At 45.1% G+C, this 20,533-nt stretch overlaps 1 protein-coding gene across 1 annotated transcript; it reads right to left on the reverse strand.

Moving 5' to 3' along the window:
- Window positions 1-11,043: 11,043 nt before the first annotated feature.
- TEX52 (testis expressed 52) lies at window positions 11,044-16,978 on the reverse strand. Its single transcript, XM_074948605.1, is given in 3 exon segments — window positions 11,044-11,302; window positions 15,981-16,307; window positions 16,309-16,978. Coding segments are annotated over 3 exon segments (774 nt in total). The 5' UTR covers window positions 16,497-16,978.
- Window positions 16,979-20,533: the final 3,555 nt, after the last annotated feature.

A 20,533-nucleotide genomic window follows, 5' to 3' on the forward strand; every position in this document is an offset into this window, starting at 1 on the left:
TGCACACACACTGTCCTGTTCTCCACTGATACGCCAGAGAGATAGTAAATCTTTCTGTGGCAGGCAGGCTGTGCTGCTCAGTGTCTCTGCCGGGGTTTTTGACGCATCTCAGTAAGTCTATTAATACTGGAGAGAACATACTTTGCTCAAGGAGACGATGCATTGCCTCTGTAAATGGGGGAGAGCTTTAACCTCCAGGGTTCTGGCAGGCATGCCCAGTCTCTCTCATTTGGATGGAGAGTCACACGATTGGGACAGTTTTTAAACCTGGCGCTGGAGGATTTTACTGTGCGTTTCCAGTGAGACACAGAAGACTTGCTTTTTCACTCACACTGGCGTGACTGCATTGGGCCAGATTCTGATCTCACTGGAGTAACTCCACTGAAGTTAGTGCAGTTGTATACATGTAAAATCAGAGTGAGATCAGAAGCAGGCCCACTGATGTCAGTGCAGCTACTCCTGATTTACAGCAGCATGAGAGCTGAACATTTTTTTTTTAATTTCACCTGCTAAAATTGTTGCCGTTTGAGAGCCATGCTCCAGGCCCTGGTACAAGGGGCGGGGGACACTGCAAGTTTTACCCCTTCCTCTGTCCTTCCATCTCTGCTTTGAATTGTCAGCTGAAGTCTGGTCTCTTTTGATCCCACTGTATTGGCAAATGTAATGCGCTGAGAATCACTGAGTGCATGATTCTAATTTCACATGCACAGGAGCAAATCAGGAGTATTTCTATTGAAGTCGACGGCGTTACGTCAGTGTAAAACTGGTGTGAATGAGAGTAGAATTGGGCTCTAGACATTTAATTCTATATGGTCAAATGCTGAAGTCCTTATTCAGGTAAACTCCTAGTGATTGCAATGGAGTGACTCTTCATTTACACTGCTATAGATATTCCTACCCAACTCTGAGGAGGCATTGGAGTGAGATGCCTACAGAGGATAAAAGCTCTACTGCTAACAGCTAAAGGAGATTCCCCTTTAGCTCAAGTGTCAGAGGCCTGTGGTTTTTGAGCTAAAGTTTATGGCTTCTTACCCAGAAGCCACAGTTCTACCTCTGCATATGCAGCTGTGGACTTATGCCATGCTCAGCACCTGAGAGGCGCTGAGGGGTTCTTAATCAATTCTTTTGTTTGTGAGTAAAATCCATGGGAAGCTGCCAGGTGGGAATTCAATTCACCAACACATCTAGCCAAGAAACAGGAGAGGGAAAACATTGGAGCCATCCCTCCCAGCAGCATGAGCTGGGATAGCTGAAGAGTAAAAGTCCCTTCGCTGGAGTTCCCCTCTTCCAGAAGATGAAGGTGTGGGAGACAAAGTAAATAGGATTCTCCCTCCACCCCACTCTGAGATGTGGAGCCAGGGATGTGGAGTTCAGGCAGCTGAACTTTGAGAGGCCAGAAGAAAAAAAGCTGAGAACTTCAGTGTTGGAGAGTCCCCCTGCATCGTGCCTTGCAGTGGGGACTGCCCACAAATATTGTGCCTGATAGTCATTGATATTGGCGATGAGAGACCCATTTAATCATTCTGCCCATCTCCCAGGGGCCAATGAAGCACTGTTCCCAATAGAACATGGTCTAGTGCTTTGCCCAGACTATTTTAAAAGTCACAAGACATGAGGTTTCCACCACTTACTGCCTGTGGGAGACTCTTTTACAGCATCTCACTGCCTGGAAGGGTTTATCTAGCCTAACCTTCTTAACTCCGCCCCCAATTCTTTTACCACCTTAAAGAATTCCTCTCCATCTTTGGGGTGTTTTTTTTTACCCAATTCAAATATCTGTAGACTATTAATTTGTCTTCTCTTAGGACCAGCACAGTCCAGGGGGAAGTTGGGTCAAAGGAAGCTTAAAAACATCTTTGCACTATTCCACCTCTGAGTTGCTACAGGGGTCAAAGCAAGGCCCAACATAATTTAGGCAATCCAGGGGCCATCTCTACGTTACACCAGACCAGCCTCCCACAAGGCACAATGGTCATACCAACATGTGCTGTAGCCCCATTCCCAGCATGCCCCCTATTCCCAGGTTCTCGTGTAGGGTGAAGGGTTGCTTGTGTTGGCCCAACAGTGTGACAGACATGGCCACCACAAACAATATATTTGGGGACCATATTGTATTACATGTATGAATGGTTTATGTACCATTGTGGGCCAGGGACTGTATGCAACTCTGGTGTGGGGAAGGTTTCTTTTAGCTCTGCCAGGAACTAAGAACAATGGGGGGTGATTAAGATGAATTGCTCAGGTTGTAAACACCTCCCGACAGGTACCATCTCCTGAAGAGGTGATATGTGCTGTTTCAAACTGGATTTTACAGAGATCAACATACAAAGAAAGGACTTTTGGCGTAAAAAGGCTGTGTTTAAACTGACTCAGGGCCTTCTGTCTGACCAGCAAACAGACAGGACAGGGCACCAGAAGACTGATGGGTGACTTCTGGTGAGCTGTTAGCATGTCTATAGGAACATTTATTGGGTTTTTTTGTTTTCTCTGTGATGATTTTACCTTGAGAATAAAGGTGCTTGCTTAGAAAGAGCAGGATGGTAACTTGTAACTGCTGGCAATACACTGCTTGTAGCCCTCAGAGAGGAAGCAAAGCACAAGCAGACCGGCTTGTTGGGGGGTATCACTGCAAAGGCTGGGGCCTCTGCAGCCTTAAAACCCCTGGTCAGAAGGGAGTGGGACCAGAATCCCTGACCAGAGACAGGTGATGGCTGGAGATCTGAGGCCTGACTGGGAACTCCTGGAGTGGACCATGAGGGGGACAATACAGGTCCAGTTACCCTGAAACTGTGACACACAGTGTATGTGCTAAGGGCATTCTCCCCCAACCCCCTTGAGATGCTGTTAACAGCCCCTGTATACCACCAGGGCAGAGCTAAGGTAGGGAGAGAGAATCTTACTTAGACAAGCTACACCCGTTTCCTTCTTTTAATCTATTCAGCCCTCTGCTCTTCTTCCCCACTCTCCTCCCCTTTGCTTTGAATTCCCTCCAATTTGTCAATTTGGATAATAAAATACCTTCCTCCCTACTGCTCTGCCAGTGATGAGCAGGCTACAGTATTTACATCCATGGTCATGTTTGGCATGTTTCCTTGAAATATCTTCCCAGAGGTACATAACAATATAACTTAGCTAGTAAACCAGTGGTTTTCAACCTATTTTTCATTTGTGGCCCCCCCATGCTAAGTGCCTGCTCCAAAGCCTGGAGGCGATAGAGCTTTTCAACCCCCCCTAAGAATTTTTTAATCGTATTTTTTCCTAATCTCGTTCTCATCAATGACGGAACCATTTTAGCTGAAACTTTCCAAAAACATTCAGCCTGCAGCACACACCCAGCATGAAAAACTTAAGTTTGAAAGGTGAAAGTTTGGCAAAATTATAAGCAACTGAACACAAGCCCTTCTCGTGGAATTGTCGGGCAACTTTAACTACAGGGGGCACTATCAACTCCACCCAGAATAATACTGCACTTGTTCTGCATTCTGTGGTGAACTGATTGGGTCACCGGCCAGGGGGCTATGATCATTGTATTGCCAATCCTACCCGGGCAAAAATCATAAGTCAGGCTCCAAAAAAAAAAAAGCTTAAAATAATTTTATTTTAAATAATAAATTGGGGGTTTTTTCTTTGTCTTCTGGTTTCTGAGGCTCTAGGTCCTACTTGGTTCACATTTTTCAGCTTTTCTTTGCAACCATGAGGGTCAGAAATTGACTTTTTAAAAAATGAAAGCTGAAGATTCTCGTGTAATCGTTTGCCTGCGGGAGCTGGGACTTTAATAAACACACCAAATATTGTGAGACTTGTGATAAGATCGTAAAAGTTGGCAATACTGGATCAAAACCACGCCACAGTAGACACCCCTCCCAGCACAACAAAGGCAGATAGACATCTTAAGTGCTGATCTCCCACAGAGCTGGGGGCAGAGTGGTAGTAGATTGTAACTGCTGGATGCTGCCAACTAGTGGCAGGGTGGTGCTTCTGGGAACCAGCCATCTTCTGTCTGATCACTGGTCTGGGATGAGTTCTTAGAAAAGTGTAATGATCCTGAAAGCATTTGCAGTGGTCTCACCAGTCACAAAACACTGGCCCTTAAGGCATTGGTGCCACCTCATTTGAAGATGTTATTTTGTTCACCTTTGTTGTTGAATGCTAAATATATAAAACTTTGTTAGTTTTCCAAAACTTTAAAGACAAAGTTACTGTCTCAAGGCATGAGGACTGGTAAAGGTTGTTCTGTAACTTTATCAGCAAGATGAGCCCAGGTGGAGGACAGACTGCCAAGCAATGACATTTACAGACCGTCAGGAAAGAGCTGCTGAGCCGGAGGGCACCCATGAGGCCTTTGAAGCAGGAGGAAGAGAAAAGCGACTAATAAGGGCACAAAGTGAGAACCGGGGCAAGGGAAGGGATGGGGGGGAGCTACAAAGGGTGTAGCCTTATATACACCAACATATCAAGCAGGAAAGAGAGTGAGGTGTTGGGATCAAGGAGGGCAGGCACTAAAGAAATACCTGCTCCACTGTGAGATTGTCCTAGATAGAATGTAAAAGTCCAAGTCAAAAGGCAGGTGGGAGGACTGAGGGCGAGAAACAGGCAGCACCACACCTGCTCCTAGCAGCTCAGTGTGAGTCTTGAATATATCCCACTCCAGGAGAGACCACTTCCTTGGCAGAGAATCTAGAGAGTAATGGAGTGCCAGCTGGAGAACCTGCGAACAAGGCTATAAGAGAAGGAGTACTTGTGGCACTTTAGAGACTAACAAATTTATTTGAGCATAAGCTTTCATGAGCTACAGCTCACTTCATCTAAGGTGCCACAAGTCCTCCTTTTCTTTTTGCAGATACAGACTAACACGGCTGCTACTCTGAAAGGCTATAAGAGTGTGGCTAAGGGGAGAGACGGCGCGAGCACAGAGAGACAGCAACCAATAGGAGGTGGAGAACGGAGCAAAGAAGAAAATGCTCAGGAGAGGAGTTAGAAAGGGGAACGTGGCTGAAGAGAAATGGAGAGAAGCATTGTCTGGTGTGTCATGTCTGCTTCCAGCCAACAGGTGACAATGCTAAGAAGATAGATTCCTGCTCCAGCAAAGCATTAGTATTAAAGTACCAGGCCTCAGGATGGGTACTGTCAAACTCTCCCAGCCACAAAGAATTCTCCCTCTAGTTATTTTGTTCTGCATGTGGAATGATCATAGAATCATAGAACTGGAAAGGACTTTGAGAGGTCATCTAGTCCAGTCCCCTGCACTACATGATAGACTGACTGAGCATAAATTAAGTATGCCCAGATAAAACCATGTTAAAATGGAGTTAAGGTTGAAAGTACATATCAGTAATTGAGGGTATAATACACTACAGGGATTTTGTAATTACCCCTAAACCAAGTGTTTTAGGGCTTGTCTATAAGGGGAAATTAACTGGAATATGCTATTCCAGAACAGCTATTGCACTTTAAAATTCACACTTTACCTTAATCTGAAAGAATTTTCAAGTGCAGAAAAGCCCCCAAACCCAGGAAATTCAGAGTTAAAGAAATCTAAACATGTTAAGCTATGGAAAAGCACATTTAAGCCCCTAAAGAACCTTAACTCTCATCTGTAATGACCCCATTTAAGAGCCATGTTTATTCATTTAGATTTATACAAAAATTAAAATGGAGTCTTACGATTAAAGTATTTTAGTGTTTGTGGTCCTAGATTAGACTAAACTAATTTTTAAAAATATTAGATTTTTTTTTCTCCCTCATGAGGGCACTACATATTATTCTCTTCAGGTTCTTTTACCACATCCATCACTGTGGTAACCAATAGCCTGATGTTAAAGTGTGGCATATGTACAATGTAAGGCTGCTTTGTATGTATTGCACCTTTACTTGCACAGTGTGTCTTTGTGTGAGACAATTCAGGACGGCAGCTGTTACAGAGAATGTCACTCTCTGACGTACACATGGAGACTTAATATTGGTTCTTTCTCTCTTTGTTTGCTTTTATGCCAGATAAGTCAGCAAGACTGAACGTATATTTGCTCTTTGCAGAAGGTTGCATACAGAGCAGGTCAAAAATTCCAGGTATGATTCACAGCATTTCAAAAGATTTTTGTTTTTTAAAGTGTCCTCTTTTTTTTTTTTTAACCAGCCCCCCTTCCCCACAAATGACCAAAAAAACAAATTAGCTCTGAAAGAAAACTCTCCCCCGCCCCCAGTTTTGGCATCCCCCATCCCATTTGCCTTTTTCCTTTTTGCAAGTGGAAAAAAGGAGACAAAAGGGACAGGAAAGAGCTTCAAAATAAATTTTCTCCCAGTTCTATTTGTGACCTTTTTAGAACATATATTATTACTATTTGTTTATTTAACGGGTTCACAAATCATAGCCTTGTAAATAGCAGAATCAAATCAATCATACAATAGTGAGCTTTTGTGTAAGGAGACTATAGAGGAACCTTTTTAACAGGATGTTACTGTATTACAGAGTGAGCATCATTACAACACCCCTGACATGTCATTTTTATTGATTTTATTAAACAGAGTGACCTCTCTGATTACACATTTCACAAACCAGGCATGTCTATCAAATGTTAATATTTTAAAAAATGGACAGGTGTGCTAGTTTTTTTGCAGGTGAATGTACTCTGAGTACTAGGTGAATGTACTCTGAGTACTGTGTAAAAGGTAACCAAATATCTAAGTGTCATATGTGGACTTTATTTTTTTTTTGTTAGGAAAGTTGTCTGCAAAGATTGATACACATTCATTATAATTTTTTGTTTCCTAATTGACCAGATGCCATCACTTCTATTAAAGTGAACTTTCTGTACAAAACAGATTCTCTAGCAAGTTGAGAGATATAATGCCTGACTTGAAAGTGTTGCTACCATGGAAGAGTGGGACAGTTAAAGTTAGCTTTGATCTCCAAATAAGTTAGAAAAGTTTCTTTTCTGAATGGTTGGCCAATCATGTGTATTCCATGGATCTCACTATCTTTGAAGCTCCCCAGTTTGCAATTTGGGTTAAGATCTGGATTATTTGCAATGGGTATTGTTGGCTAGGGGGAAAAATTATCTTGTCTCTAGTTTTAACCCAGACACATAGAGTAGCCTTTGCTAAAGGATCGGTATCCATTTTTAAAATTAATTAATCCATGGTAGCCTAGCAACGTTTCCACTGTCACAACTTTCTTGTTCACCAAAGACCTAGTATTTGGCTGAGTTTACAGCAGCCCCAAATCACTGTTGCTTTGAGCTGACTGGTTTGGTAGTACCATAGAATATTTGGAACAGATAGTTTAATAGGTCTGCACAAAGTATCTGTACCCATTCTTGGTCTTTTCTTATTCCATATAAATTCTAAGAACATCCTCTGTATTCCTGCTAGGAAATATCTGGGGTGATTATATGAAGATTTTGAAACAAGGCAGACAGTCCAGATCTTTTTTCATTTACTGAAGTAGTGATTTGACATTTAAGTCATAAAGCTCTTCTAGGCTGTTTGAGATTTGAGTTTCCAGGTGTCTTATAGAGTTTGTTGCCCATTTGTACCCACGTGTTTTCCTGAGGAATGACTTTTCAGAATCTAGCTAATTTATAGCTAGCACTTCAGATTTGGCAGAATTTACTTTAACTGCAGCTGCTTTCCCAAAGTCCTGGATTTCTTTAGAAACTAATTTTAGGGCAATATTTGGTTTAGATAAAAATAATACTACATCAGATGCATATATAAAGCTATTTTCTGATGTATTCCTTATCCTCTGTGCAAAAGGCTCCATGGCCAGTGCAAAAAGTAAAGGAGACAAGGGACATCCCTGCCTGGTCTCTCTGTGTAATTCAAACAGGAGCTGTAACCCCATTAACTCGCACAGCTGCTTTGGGGCTGGTGTAAAAAGCAGATATCCATTTAAGGAAAGTGCATTTGCACAGGACTTGAAACAGGCAGTTCCTATCAAAGGCTTTCTCTGCATCAAGAGATAACAAAAGAAATGGATCTTTTTTAGATCTGGCATTCTGGATGGTTCCAAGTACTCTCTGAATGTTGTCTGACATTTGTCTATACTTAATGAATCCAGTCTGATCAGGATTTATATAATCCGAGAGCATGCACCACAATTGGCTAGCTAGTATTTTTGCTAAAATCCTTATGCCATGATTCAACAGTGCTATGGGTCTACAGGAGCTGCATAAAGTAGGTCTTTTCCAGCTTTAGGGAGGAGCACTACAGTAGCTTCTTTCATAGGTTGTAGAAGTTCCTCCTTTAACAGAATGTCACTGAAGGTACCTCTCAAGGCACCCACTAATACCTCCTTAAATACCTTGCAAAAAGGTAAGGTGGAAAGCCCTCAGGTCCTGGAGTTTTACCACTTTTCACACTTGCTGTTGCATCTACAATTTCTTCATCTGTTATTTCTTCCTCTAAAATTTCTTTATCAGTTTTGCTCATCTTTGGCAAGCCTGTTACTTCCAGATAACGGTGAATAGCTTCAGAGCATGGAGTATCTAAGGTTTTTAGTCTATGTTTTTTATCATAATAACACTTGTTTTGTTAAGGTGTGTAACTATCTTTTGCTGATTGTTTTTAATTCATGGAATAATATGTTGCTTTTAAATCTCTTTAAGCTTTCCAGCCAACAGCCTAGCAACTTTTATTTCCTTTTTCATAAAACATCTGTTTTGAATATCTAAGGGCTTTTTCAGTGGCATCTGTCTTCAACATACATGTGCTGGAAGAAAAGACACGGCCGCAGCAACTGGGCCACCTTTAGAAGAGGGAGCTTTTGCAAAACCATCTGTGAGCTGGGGGAGGAAATTGGGACATTTTCCCTATCAGGAAAACTCAAGCAATACACTAGTATAAGATAACAGGAAATACCCTGATATGGGGTCCTTTGGAAGTGGGGGAGGTGCTTTATTTATTTATCATATATGTTTGTGCAGTCTGCTGGAGTCCATACTAGTTGGTGTGTTCCAGCTGGCTAGGAATGTCTCAGAGCATTCTAAAGAGGTTTCATTGTTGCAATGAATGTTCTAGCATGCACCTAAGTTGAATTCAACTTGTCATAGCGCTGTGCAGGAGAGCAGTGGATAGAAGAATGCTGACAGCTAAGCTGGTTAGACTGGTGTTTTGACCTCATTCTTTGGGATTTTTGTTTAAATATTTAACTCTTAGGAAACTGAATTAGTTTCTGCAATTGTTCAGGACACACAATGTATCCTGCTGTCAGCTGACAGGGACAGTTCTAACTGTATTGCACTGCCATGAGGAGTAGAAAAAACAGAGCTATAGCTTTCCTGGGACAGATGTTTCCACAGGGATTTCAGCAAGTAAAGTAGATCCTCTTGGTTCTATTTATGTTGGAGTCCCCGCTGCTGGAGCCCTGACAGCTGCTTTCACCTTGGAGGGGTGATTGCTCTTTAGTATAATGAAGTCTCTCCCTTCCTTAAGGAGCAAACTCCTATTTTTGCTCCATCTGCCAAGATGCAGGAAGCAATTGTCATGAATTACCTTTACTTCCCTAACACAGTGAGTGCCAAGGCCCTTCCCATCAGTCCAGTATACTGTAGGAGGAATCCCACTTAGGGTGGGCAAGAGAAAGAAGTCGCTTGACTGGAGAGGACTGGTCAGTTGCTCTCCCTTGGTGTGTGCTGTGCCTTTTTTTCCCCCAGTCTTAGGGATGGATTTTCAGAGGCGCTGAACACCTGCAGCTCTGACTGACTTCACTTGGACTTGTGGGTGCTCAGCTCCTTTGCAAATCAGGCCCTTAAAAAGGTCTCCTTCCCCTAAAGATAAGTCACAGCATACAGGGCTACCTCGAATCTCTCCTAAATGGTGGTCTCAGAATTCTAACATGTAGCATCTCTGGGGAAAGTGCTCGGCCGTAAGAGCAGGGGAATGTTACGCAACGGTGTGATGTGGTCTGAAGTATTTGCCTAGCCTGTGAGAGGAGGCGGAAGAGGGGAGTTACCACCAGTATGCCAGCTCTTCCTGAGGCAGGAAAATAAAATACTGACTCTGAATATGGAAAGTTTGATTGACGCAAACCCTACCCACATATAGAAAGCTGCGCACCAGGTGGAATGAGCCTGCCTTGTGGTTGCATTCCACCCCTCAGGCAAATATGCCTCATGAATCCTCTGCCTAGGTACAACCTTCCCATGTCAGGCAAACTCTCTGTCCCATTGGACCCCATGCTAACTTGTCCCTTTGCCCTGATACCCACCTCACACATATACCCTAAGCTCTCCTCCTGCTACAGAATCCCTTCCCTCAATGCCAGCCAGGCCTTGCACCCAGTTACTGACCCTCCCACTCCCCCAGGCCAACCAAGCCACACACCTTCCCCCTACCATTGACCGAAGACCAAGTGACACACACTGACCAAGCTTTCCTTCCAGTAACAGGCCACTCCCACTCATTGTGACCAAGCACTGCACGCTGCCTTGTTACAGTTCCCATCCACCACAAATCAAACTGAAAGCTTCAACCCACCTGCTCAGCATTTTATACAAGAATCAAGGGCCTGATCTCTGATGTGGGCAACCTTGAGGAGGGGCAACAGGACTTCCTGGTTGCAGCTGGGGATACCTATAAGCTCAGCACCTACCTGGTTCACAGATGGAAAGAGAAGGATATCTTCTTGGGCAGGTGCCAGAGACCCTAGGGCTATCGGAATGGAGGTCTGCTCAACAGTAAGCATCCAAAATCCAAGACACAAAGGGAAATACGGGCAATCAACATGACTTCATACTACCTAAGTGCTGCAGTTGTGCCTCAGTGCTGGGGACTCCCAAGCGCTGTGCTGTTTTAAATCCAAGCTGTTACATTAGTATTTTTGTGGCGGAGGTTCCTGGATGATGATCTTTGATATCAAGTAGCAGAGGTATCTTGCTGTTTTGGGGGTGCCTGATCGCTGGCAGATCCTGCCTGCATCACCAGTGCACACTCAGTATTTGGGGTGCTGGTTGCTGTCCTCTGACATAATGGCTTGTGCAATCCCACGTAGTTGGGTCCCCTGCCTATAGTCCCCAACAGCCCCCTTGAGCCTTAGAGTTAGCCCCTCTAATGTTGTGGGTTCTGTTTGCTGGGAGTGTTATGGTACACTGTTTGTCTCCCAGACACGGCCAACTCCTGGTATTTCTGCAGCAACTCTTCATAGACTGGACTGCTATTCCTCAAGGCAAGTCTCAGTGCTGTCTCTTGGTAATGGGGTTGGAGACTGGGGCAAGGCCAATCCCAACAGTCTCTAGTTGCAGGTCTGACTGGCTGCAGCTGGACACAGAGAGATTGCAGGCCTCTTCCTGCAGTCAGGTGTCTGTATCTGTCCAAAAGGAAGGGAGGATCAATGTGTTAAGTTTCCAAACAGAAAGGTACCTTGCTGTTTTATCCCTGATTTAGCTAGCTCCCAAAGGATTGGAGGGATGGTAGATTATTAGGGCCCCAACTGTAAATATTAATTCTCTCTGTAGAAAGGGGTAATATACTTAGTTACCATGCTGCGCTGGGTAAAGGTCTCCCTGTCTGCTGGAGAACATTCTTCAAGACTGATCCCAGTCACAGGAATGGAGCACCTGCTCCTAGAAGTACAGATCTACTAGCCATTTGCATGATCCCCTGATCAATACTAGGGAGGAGTGGTGTCCTGTCCTATAGCCAGGCTTGGCCTGAACCTCCTTGTCTGAAAGGAACAGGCATCTTCCAGGGGCTCCAGCAGGCACAACAACATGTGCGGGCGTGCAAAGGGGGGAGAGAACAACAAGAGAATTAAGGATCTATAGTACTTAGAAAATTTGGCTTTGAGTAATCTTTGCCAGTCACTCAAATACCACTGAGAGCATGCAATTGTTAAAGCTGCTTCACAGAAGTATAATGAGGAATAATGGTATGAAACTCAGGGACTAACATTTAGGCCAAATATCGGGGAGGGAGAAACTTCTTTGTGGAGAGATGCATTAGGGCGGCTGTAAAATAGTCTCCCAAGGGAAGTAGTGGAAGCTTCATCCCTTGGGATTTCTAAGCTAGGCTAGACACAGCACTAGGAAATCTACTGTACTTGAAACAACCCTAGCTGCAGAGATGAGCTAATGTTTCATCCTTAATTTCTATGATGTGAGTGCTCTCTAGTGGTCATTCTATGTACAGGTTTCAGAGTAGCAGCCGTGTTAGTCTGTATCCACAAAAAGAACAGGAGGACTTGTGGCATCTTAGAGACTAACACATTTATTTGAGCATAAGCTTTCGTGGGCTACAGCCCACTTCATCGGATGCATAGAATGGACCATATAGTAAGAAGATAGATATACATACAGAGAACATGAAAAGGTGGAAGTTGCCACATCAACTCTAAGAGGCTAATTAATTAAGATGAGCTATTGTCAGCAGGAGGAAAAAAACTTTTGTAGTACAGGAAATAGTTGTTGGAACTATTGTGTTGAGCATGAATCCTTAACAGGGAGTGGGGGGTGTCTGAGCCAGGCTTCCACAGCAGGAAGAAGTTGCTTGTTGGTGTGGTGGGGCTTCTCTCCTGGAGTTAGGATTTTCCAAACTCTCCCACCCCTTGCCTTGGGGTGGAGAACACTCCTTCAGCCTTTGGAGAGGTGGGAATATACCCAGGAGTCAGTCCAACACCATTGTCAGCAAACAGACCGTCCAAATGGCTCAGCAACATTAGTGCTAGAGTCACAGACCGTGGCACCTTCTTTCCCATGGGCTTGGAGGGGATTCTTGCATGCAGTCAATTGTAATGGGCTGGGGGAGTGCTGAGGTAATATGTATAACTACTACACTCTCCTTTTTCCTGCACTGCAGCTTACTGCTCTGCAGCAGCACAGATCAGAAAAGTATAAAGAAAAAACATACACAGAGTTAAATCTCAGACCTGTGAACATAAGAATGGCCCTAGTGGGTCAGACCAAAGGTCCATCTAGCCCCGTGTCCTGTCCTCTGACAGTGGCCAAGGCCAGGTGCCCCAGAGAGAATGAACAGAACAGGTAATCATCATGTGATCCATCCTCTGTCGTTCATTCCCAGCTTCTGGCAAACAGAGGTTAGGGACACCATTCCTGCCCATCCTGGCTAATAGCCATTGATGGACCCATCCTCCATGAATTTATCTAGTTCTTTTTTGAACCCAGTTATGGTCTTGGCCTTCACAACATTGTCTGGCAAGGAGTTCCACAGGTTGACTGTGTGTTGTGTGAATACTTCCTTTTACTTGTTTTAAACCTTCCTTTTATTTGTTATGGTGTGCAAAGTCCCTGGATGTCGGTGTTAACAACATTTGCCAATCCACCTGAGAGAAAGTACCATACAACTTCTTAGTGAACAACCATTTAATATGTACACAAATGTTTGCAAACAGTATTTTTGAATAACTTAAACAAAACTATTAGAGGGTCAAGCTAGTGATGTTACTTATCCAGGCTTCCCCAATATCAACTTTTATACTTTGGTACACACATGCAGATACATTTCCCTCTGAGGTTTGGCACAAAATGTAGGTGTCACCTAGATTCTCCAGAGCCCAAGGAAAACGGCTGCCTCTCAGTACCCTGCCAAACACCTCAGAATCTCCTCAGCAAAACTGTCAGAAGCTCCATGCAGCCAGCAGCAATTCCAGTCCCATAGACAACAGTCTCCACAGTTTCTAGAGCTTCAGCTTCTGTCCAAAGCTGCACAGGTATTAGGACACAGCCTCCACGGCAGACACATCTCTTGGTCCTGCACTGATCAGTCACTAAGTCCGGCAGGCAGTCTGCAACTCCCATATTTATAATCCTTTCCTCCTGAACTCAGATTAGCTCTGCTCTCAGAGGATGAATGTGTGGTACCTGCAAGACTGCCTGCCCTTAATGGAAACTTTCAGTAAAGCTTTAGAAATAGCTACTAAGTACATTCAGTAACTACCACACTTCTCTTCTAAATATCTGTGTGTTCTTCTAAGGTGCCCTCCTCTCTGCATTTGGTGGTTACACAAGCTCCTAGGGTATGACTACGCAGCCCACAGCACTGAGCCTTCCAGCCCAGGTCAACAGACTCAGGCTAGCAGGGCTTGCTCCAGCACTCTAAAACCAGCTGTGTAGACAGCTCTTTGAAGTTGTGGTTGGAACTCAGGCTCTGAAGCCTACTCCCCTCCCTGGGCTTCAGAGCCCAAGCTCCAGCCTGAGTCATAACTTCAAAGTGCTGTCTATTTTCAGAGTGCCAGCGCGAGCCCCACTACCTTGAGTCTGTCAGTGCAGGCTGAGAGACTTGCTGATGTGGGCTGTGTAGACATGCCATGGTGGCCACATACCCAGGCTGCTTCCTGTACCTGCTGCACATGTCCTCTCCTGTAGCCCTCTACCTGAAAGGCATCCTCATTCTCAAGTAGGAAGAGACCTTGTCAGCAGGGGTGTGATCTTCTGCCAGGTCTTGGGCCAACTAAGGTTGTGCTGGGGTGGGGATGGAGAGACCATCCCCTAGCCAGTCAGGGCTCCAAGGGCAGGGATGGTGTTTGCAGCTCAGCTGCTGACATGTGGAATGTTGGCTCCATATTGGGAATGGCATTCCTTGCCAAGGATTAAAGCATGACTCAAGTGAGTGCTCAGGGAACTCAAGCCCAGGGTGCTAGGCTCTGTAGGGACTAACCTTTCTCTTCAGTGTTAAGGTTAAGCCTTTTGGAGAGAACTAGGCTGTCCTTGGAAGAGACAGATTAAGATTTACTGGGACCCTGGGCACAAAGAACATTTGCCCCCCACCCCACTCCTCACCATGGGGCACTGCCCCCTGCTCCTTTTCCCCCCATGACCCTAGTCATGCTGGAATCCTGAGCCAGTCCATGGTAAAAGCTGCCCAGGGAACCCGGACTGCTGTGGGCAGCCCTGGAGAGGACATGGGCCAGGGACTGCTTTTGGGCCCCCCACCCAGGGCTCCCCACAGCAGCCCAGGCTCCCTGGCTGGCTCTTACCGTGGCCTGGCTCCAGCTTCCAGCCTGCCCAGGGGGTGGGGGGAGATGAGAAGCAGGGGGCAGGGCCACAGTTCTGGCAACAGTGGCCCCCCCACTTCTACACAGGTTCTGGTACACCTGCAGGAGCCCCCAAATTGGCGGGGGCCACTAGGCATGGACCGCATGGGTCCATGCATTAATCCACCATTGGTCCTTGAAGAACTGAAGACAGCATCAGGTTGGGTAGCAGGGAGTACTGAGAATTGTAGTGCTAGGCAGGGGAAGGGGCTATTGGTCACTATTAACACAGGGTTGCATGTGGGAAACTACATGAATTCCCGGCCATAACAGGCTCCATCCTTCCTGTTCTCTGCCAGTGATACAGAAAAGTGTTGTCTCCTGAGGGATAGCCTACTTTGGTCTAATTTTGATTGTTGGGCTTGGTGCGGGGATGGCTGGGTGGTGTTGGTGACCTGTGATACACAGAAGGTCCGACTAGATGACAGAATCATAGAAATGCAGGGCTGGAAAGGACCTTGAGAGGTCATCAAGCCCAACCCCCTGCGATGAGGCAGGACCAAGTAAACCTGGACCATCACTGACAGATGTTTGTCTAACCTGTTCTTAAAAACTGCAGTGAGGGGGCCTTAACTACCCTCATAGTTAGAAAGATTTTCCTAATATCTAACATAGCTGATAGTCCCTTCTGGTGTTAGAATCTATGACTCCATTATCCCTGAGGCACAGAGCACTGATGACTGTTGCCCAAGATCACACAATGACTCGGAAACAAGCACTGTTCTAGCGCTGTGCACAGTCCATTGGACCTCAGCTGCTCCTGTGGAGGGGAGACACCAGAAGTGTTATCACCACAACATAACCCAGGAATTATAAAATCAGAGTCTATAAAATCTGCCCAGCTATCCAATGCCAGACAATGGGCAATGCTAGATGCTTCATATGCAGTTGGAAGCCCACCTACCACCAATCCCTTGTGAGCTAGTGGTTAGGTTTTCATGCCCTGCGATGTGCTCCACAGCAACTGATGGGGCACGGTGAAGTCAGCACTCCTTACCGTTTGAAGTCCTGAGGAGGCAAAATGTTTCCCTGGCTGTTTAGGGGGGGAGCTCGGCACTCGCTCATCGTCTTCAGTCGCTTGCATTCCTGGAGCTCTTTCTGTATTTGGGCCATAGCTCTTTCCTTATGTTTCTGGTTGAAAAACAGAGCTCCCTGTGTGATGAACTTGAGGTAAGTGTTCCTATCCATCTCTGAGGGAGGCGGGACGGGTGGCTGGGGCATGCAGTATGCCCTGGGAGCAGTAATCCATCGCCACACATTGCTGTCATAAGGTATGTCTGGCCTCGAAGGGAAGAGTGGTGGCAGCCTTCCTACATCCAGCCAGGTGATATCCCCAGATGTGCCAGCGGCTAGTGTCTTCCCAGGGGCAGCGCAGTTTCTGACGAACTTTGATCTTGCTGTCTGTGCATGGTGGTCTTGCAACTGCCAGTTTATGATAAGCTCTTGGGGAAAACCCTGGCCATGCGGTATGCCTCTCTTTACACAAGAACTCACGCTCTGCCCAAGTGGTCATTTGCAAAGAGATCCCAGATGAGGCCTCGCTGGGAAAAAGCAGGGAGAAAACATCTGATAAAGCCAGCCCTCAGTAAAGATCTCTAGCATCCCAGTGTTATTGTCACATCTTGCAGCTCCTGAATACAGTGGGCAAAGTCAGTAACAATTTGCAATGTTCAGCTGTAAACTTTCCCCACCCAGCTCTGCCAATGCCTCAGTCCTGCCCTGCAGCCCCCTGCTATTCCAGTGCTGGGCTCCCCACAAGAGAGAAACAAAACATTTCCGACTGCTATAAACGGAGAGTAATGCAAGGCTTAAAATACTCTCCACCTCACCCACTATCCCAGTAACTAGCAGGCTGTACCGCCAGAAACTTACAGAGTCTCCATGGGGACAATCTCACTAAACAGCACAATCCAGAGATACCTGTTTTCCTCCAAGGGAGGGGGGAGGAGAGTCAGTTCACATCTATCTAAGAGTGTACCTGACACTAGAGGGAGCATCCATACCTTCAGCTTACTTAATGTGAAGGTATGTACCTTCTTGAGGGACCAAACGACCAGGATGCTGTCATTATACAGTTTTCTGCAGTTTGCACTCTCTTCCCTGTGCTGACTGGCTGTTTGCTCCATCCCTTCCCTCCCCTCTGTAACCCCTTCCACCCCCTTCCTCACTGTCTCTACCTCTCCATCCCCCTCTTGTCCTTTGTCTTGCCAGCTAGCTAATCCTCTCCTAACACTGAAAGGGCTGAAATAACAAAACAGATTTAAAAAATGGTACCATCTCATCATTCACTCTGCTTTGCTCTATCCCTCTCCCCTGCCCTTTGTCTACCTTCTCTATTCAGGTTGTAGGCTTCTTGGGGACAGGGGCTATTGTTCAGTTTGTACAGTGCCTGGCACAAGGGGGCGCTGTTCTTAGTTAGCCCCAGGGCACTACCGTAAGAAATGAGAAATGTTTAAAAGTCACCAGCATTGCTGTAAACAGCACAAATTACAGACGATTCATTGCAATGGGGCATGCAAGCACAGGGCTCCCACACCCACTCTGCAATGATGTGTCCTGCACAGCATCTTACCTAGCACTGCATGCTCTCTGCGGGTATTGTGCACTGCCACTCTGGGGAGAAAGGAAGCCAATTCCCGCTCTAGGCATCTATTCAGTTCCTAGTTTGAAATGAACCCTTCAGGAAATATGATCTATCATGGACTAGGGATGATACACATAGGGTTCTAGAAAAATTGGACTTAAGCCTCTGGAGTGCAAAAGAAAATGAGATCTTCTCTGTCAATGTGGAATTCAATACAGAATTAAGTCCCCGGCAATGGAAAGGCCATTCTCTCAGATCAATAGGTCTCTTCCATAAAGGAAGAACTTCAGGAACAAAAGTAATATTTGCTGACTGTAAAGAGACTGTCTTGCCACAAGCATCCTTCCAGACACTTGGAGAAGTCACTGTTTCTTTTCATGGAACATTTTCCCCAGGCAAACTGGGCACAAAGATCTCACCTTCTTGGGCATCCCAAAGGGCTTTGAGGTGACTCTCTTCTCACAGACACAGCCCATTTCCCATTTAAGGAAGTCCGCAGAGCTCTAGCTCTGTGTGGCATTTGTGTATCTACTTGTTGTTATGGCGACTATAGTACAGTCATACTTACCCACCGATTTTCTATAAAGCTGATGGCAATAGAGTACAGTTCAGACTTTCCCCACAGACGTTTACCTTCTGGGATTTGCAGACAGTTAATGATGCCTAGGTCATAATTTTGAGAGACATTCTAAAGTCCTCCTTCAGGCGAATTACCAGCCCAGCTCCAGAACTGCAGATGGTGGGGTTTCATTTAAACAAAAACAAAATGCTGCAAAGTCTGAAACAATGACAAAGGCTAAAAAATATTCAAAAGAGAAAAACAATGAGTGGCTGCTCGACACCTCTGCAGGCCTCACTCCTGCTCCCTCTCTCTTCCTTCCATGCCTTGCTCCCCCCCTGCAGACCTAGGATTTAGCTTCATGCTCTCTTGTTTTCCCATCTACCTCTGGGCCTTTGATCTCCTCCTACCGGAGAGCTGCGTTGCACAGATCAATTTCCACAGCAGCCACTTGTGATGTCATGTACAGAGAACTATGACTTCAGCTGGGGCTGAAGCAGGAGCATTTGAACTAAGGAATCTTGAAAGGACATTTGTAGGTAAACTAAAAGGAAGAGAGCCCTCTTGGCCCACTGAATGTTTTTCAGTTTCAGAGTAACAATACCTAGCAGTTAAGTAGCACTTTCATCACCTCAAAGCACTCTAGAGACAAGTTTATCTCCTCCTTAGAGATGAGGAAACTTGAGGCTCCCCCATGAGGCTCCCCCAGAAGTTATGGACTTGAAGCAGGAACTATTTGGTTAAATTCTCTGGCCTATGAAATACAGGTAAAACTAGATAATCATAAGGGTCCCGTCTGGCTTTAAAATCTCTGAGGCACAGACAGGTGAAAATAAGTGGGGATAGAACTCAAGTCTGCTGCTTCTCAGCCACATGCTCAGTCCATTAGAACACAGCTCTCTGACAGGCTTCTTATATGCTTAGCTCTTTGCTGCCCATACAGACTGAGATTTTCAAAAGCACTTAGCATTGGTCTAATGCTACTCCCATTGCAGTTAATGGCTAAATTCCCTTTAGGCAAGTACTACATTGCTTTTGAAAATCTCACCTTTAGGTCTCGTGCCTTTCTACTTAGACCCATCAGAACTTAGCTCTTCCATTTAGTATTTCAGTGTGAACTGACTAGTGAACTGTTGCATTTTTGCTCTGAAACCAGTGGGAGCTGATTGTATCTCCTTTTCATTTTTGCATTTTCTATTTGAATGCACATTAGTGAACAGAAGCTGCTGCACCTGGTATAATTCCCCTCTGGTGTGTGCCAAAAGGGAGCATGCAATCACAGATATGCTTTTAGGCTGTATTTGTAGATATCACATCATGGAGTGTGGGGGGTAGAGGGGAATAACAGCAGTGTGATCACACTTGGCATATTCTATTCTGGACAGGGTAGATGGAGGGGAGTCAGAAAACAGCAACAAACGTGATTATATAGAGTTTGGGAGTGACATCTGAAGAAGGATTTGAACCTAAATATGTAGGTCTTAGGCAAATGACCACTAAGGAAGAGGCATGAAAGAGCATAACTGGAATATTTGAAAAGGTATATAGGTAAATATGGACTTTTAAGTCTCAAGTGGAGGAGGGATACCCAAAACTTGTGTAGAATTAGTTTTCTAAAGACAGGGGAGATATACTTAACTAGCAGGCTGGTGGACCCCAAACATCTTAGCAGGGAAAATGCCCTAACCATGTGAACTATTCACCTTCCACTGATCTTCCTAATGGAAATGATGGAAGCCACATGGTTGGAGACAAGATCAACTAGACTACAGAAAGCACAATTGAGGAAACAGTCCTGCATTGGCCCCAAGGACATGGACAACCTGGAACCTAATATCTTTCATATTTACTTTCTATAATTTTCCCTTGTGGAAGAAAAACCCTACAGTTCATAAATCATTAGTACACTAATTAAGATGGGTAGGACTGGGTCACACTCAGCACTCTATTCTCTGAAGCCATAGACAAAATTCTGAGAATGGTATCTGATGGAGCTGCAAGGGTTTTGTCTCCTTTCCAATAAAACAAAGGGATGAGGGGAAAATAGTGTTATGAAGGTGGAATCATGCTAGGGAAAGCTTAGACTGGACCCTAAAGTCCCACTGGCTAGCACCAGCCTTTGTGGTTGGAAGGCTACTGCCAAGTATTGTTAGAAATTCCTGAGATTTGTGTCCGTCTAAATGCAAAGGCTGGTGCTAACCAGTGGGGCTTTATGGTCTAATCTAAGATTTCCCTAGTATGATTCCACCTTAATAAAAATACTAGTCTCCCATCCTCCCGTTGTTTTATTGGTAAGGCTACAGAGCCCTTGCAGCTCTATCTCCCAAAATTAGATTTCAGTAATAAAGGGGGAGGTGGGGGAAGGTTATCAAACGCTATATAAAACAAAAAAAAAATTTCAAGAAGT

The sequence above is a fragment of the Natator depressus genome, chromosome 1 (genome assembly GCF_965152275.1).
Source record: "Natator depressus isolate rNatDep1 chromosome 1, rNatDep2.hap1, whole genome shotgun sequence".
Taxonomy (NCBI): Eukaryota; Metazoa; Chordata; order Testudines; family Cheloniidae; genus Natator; species Natator depressus.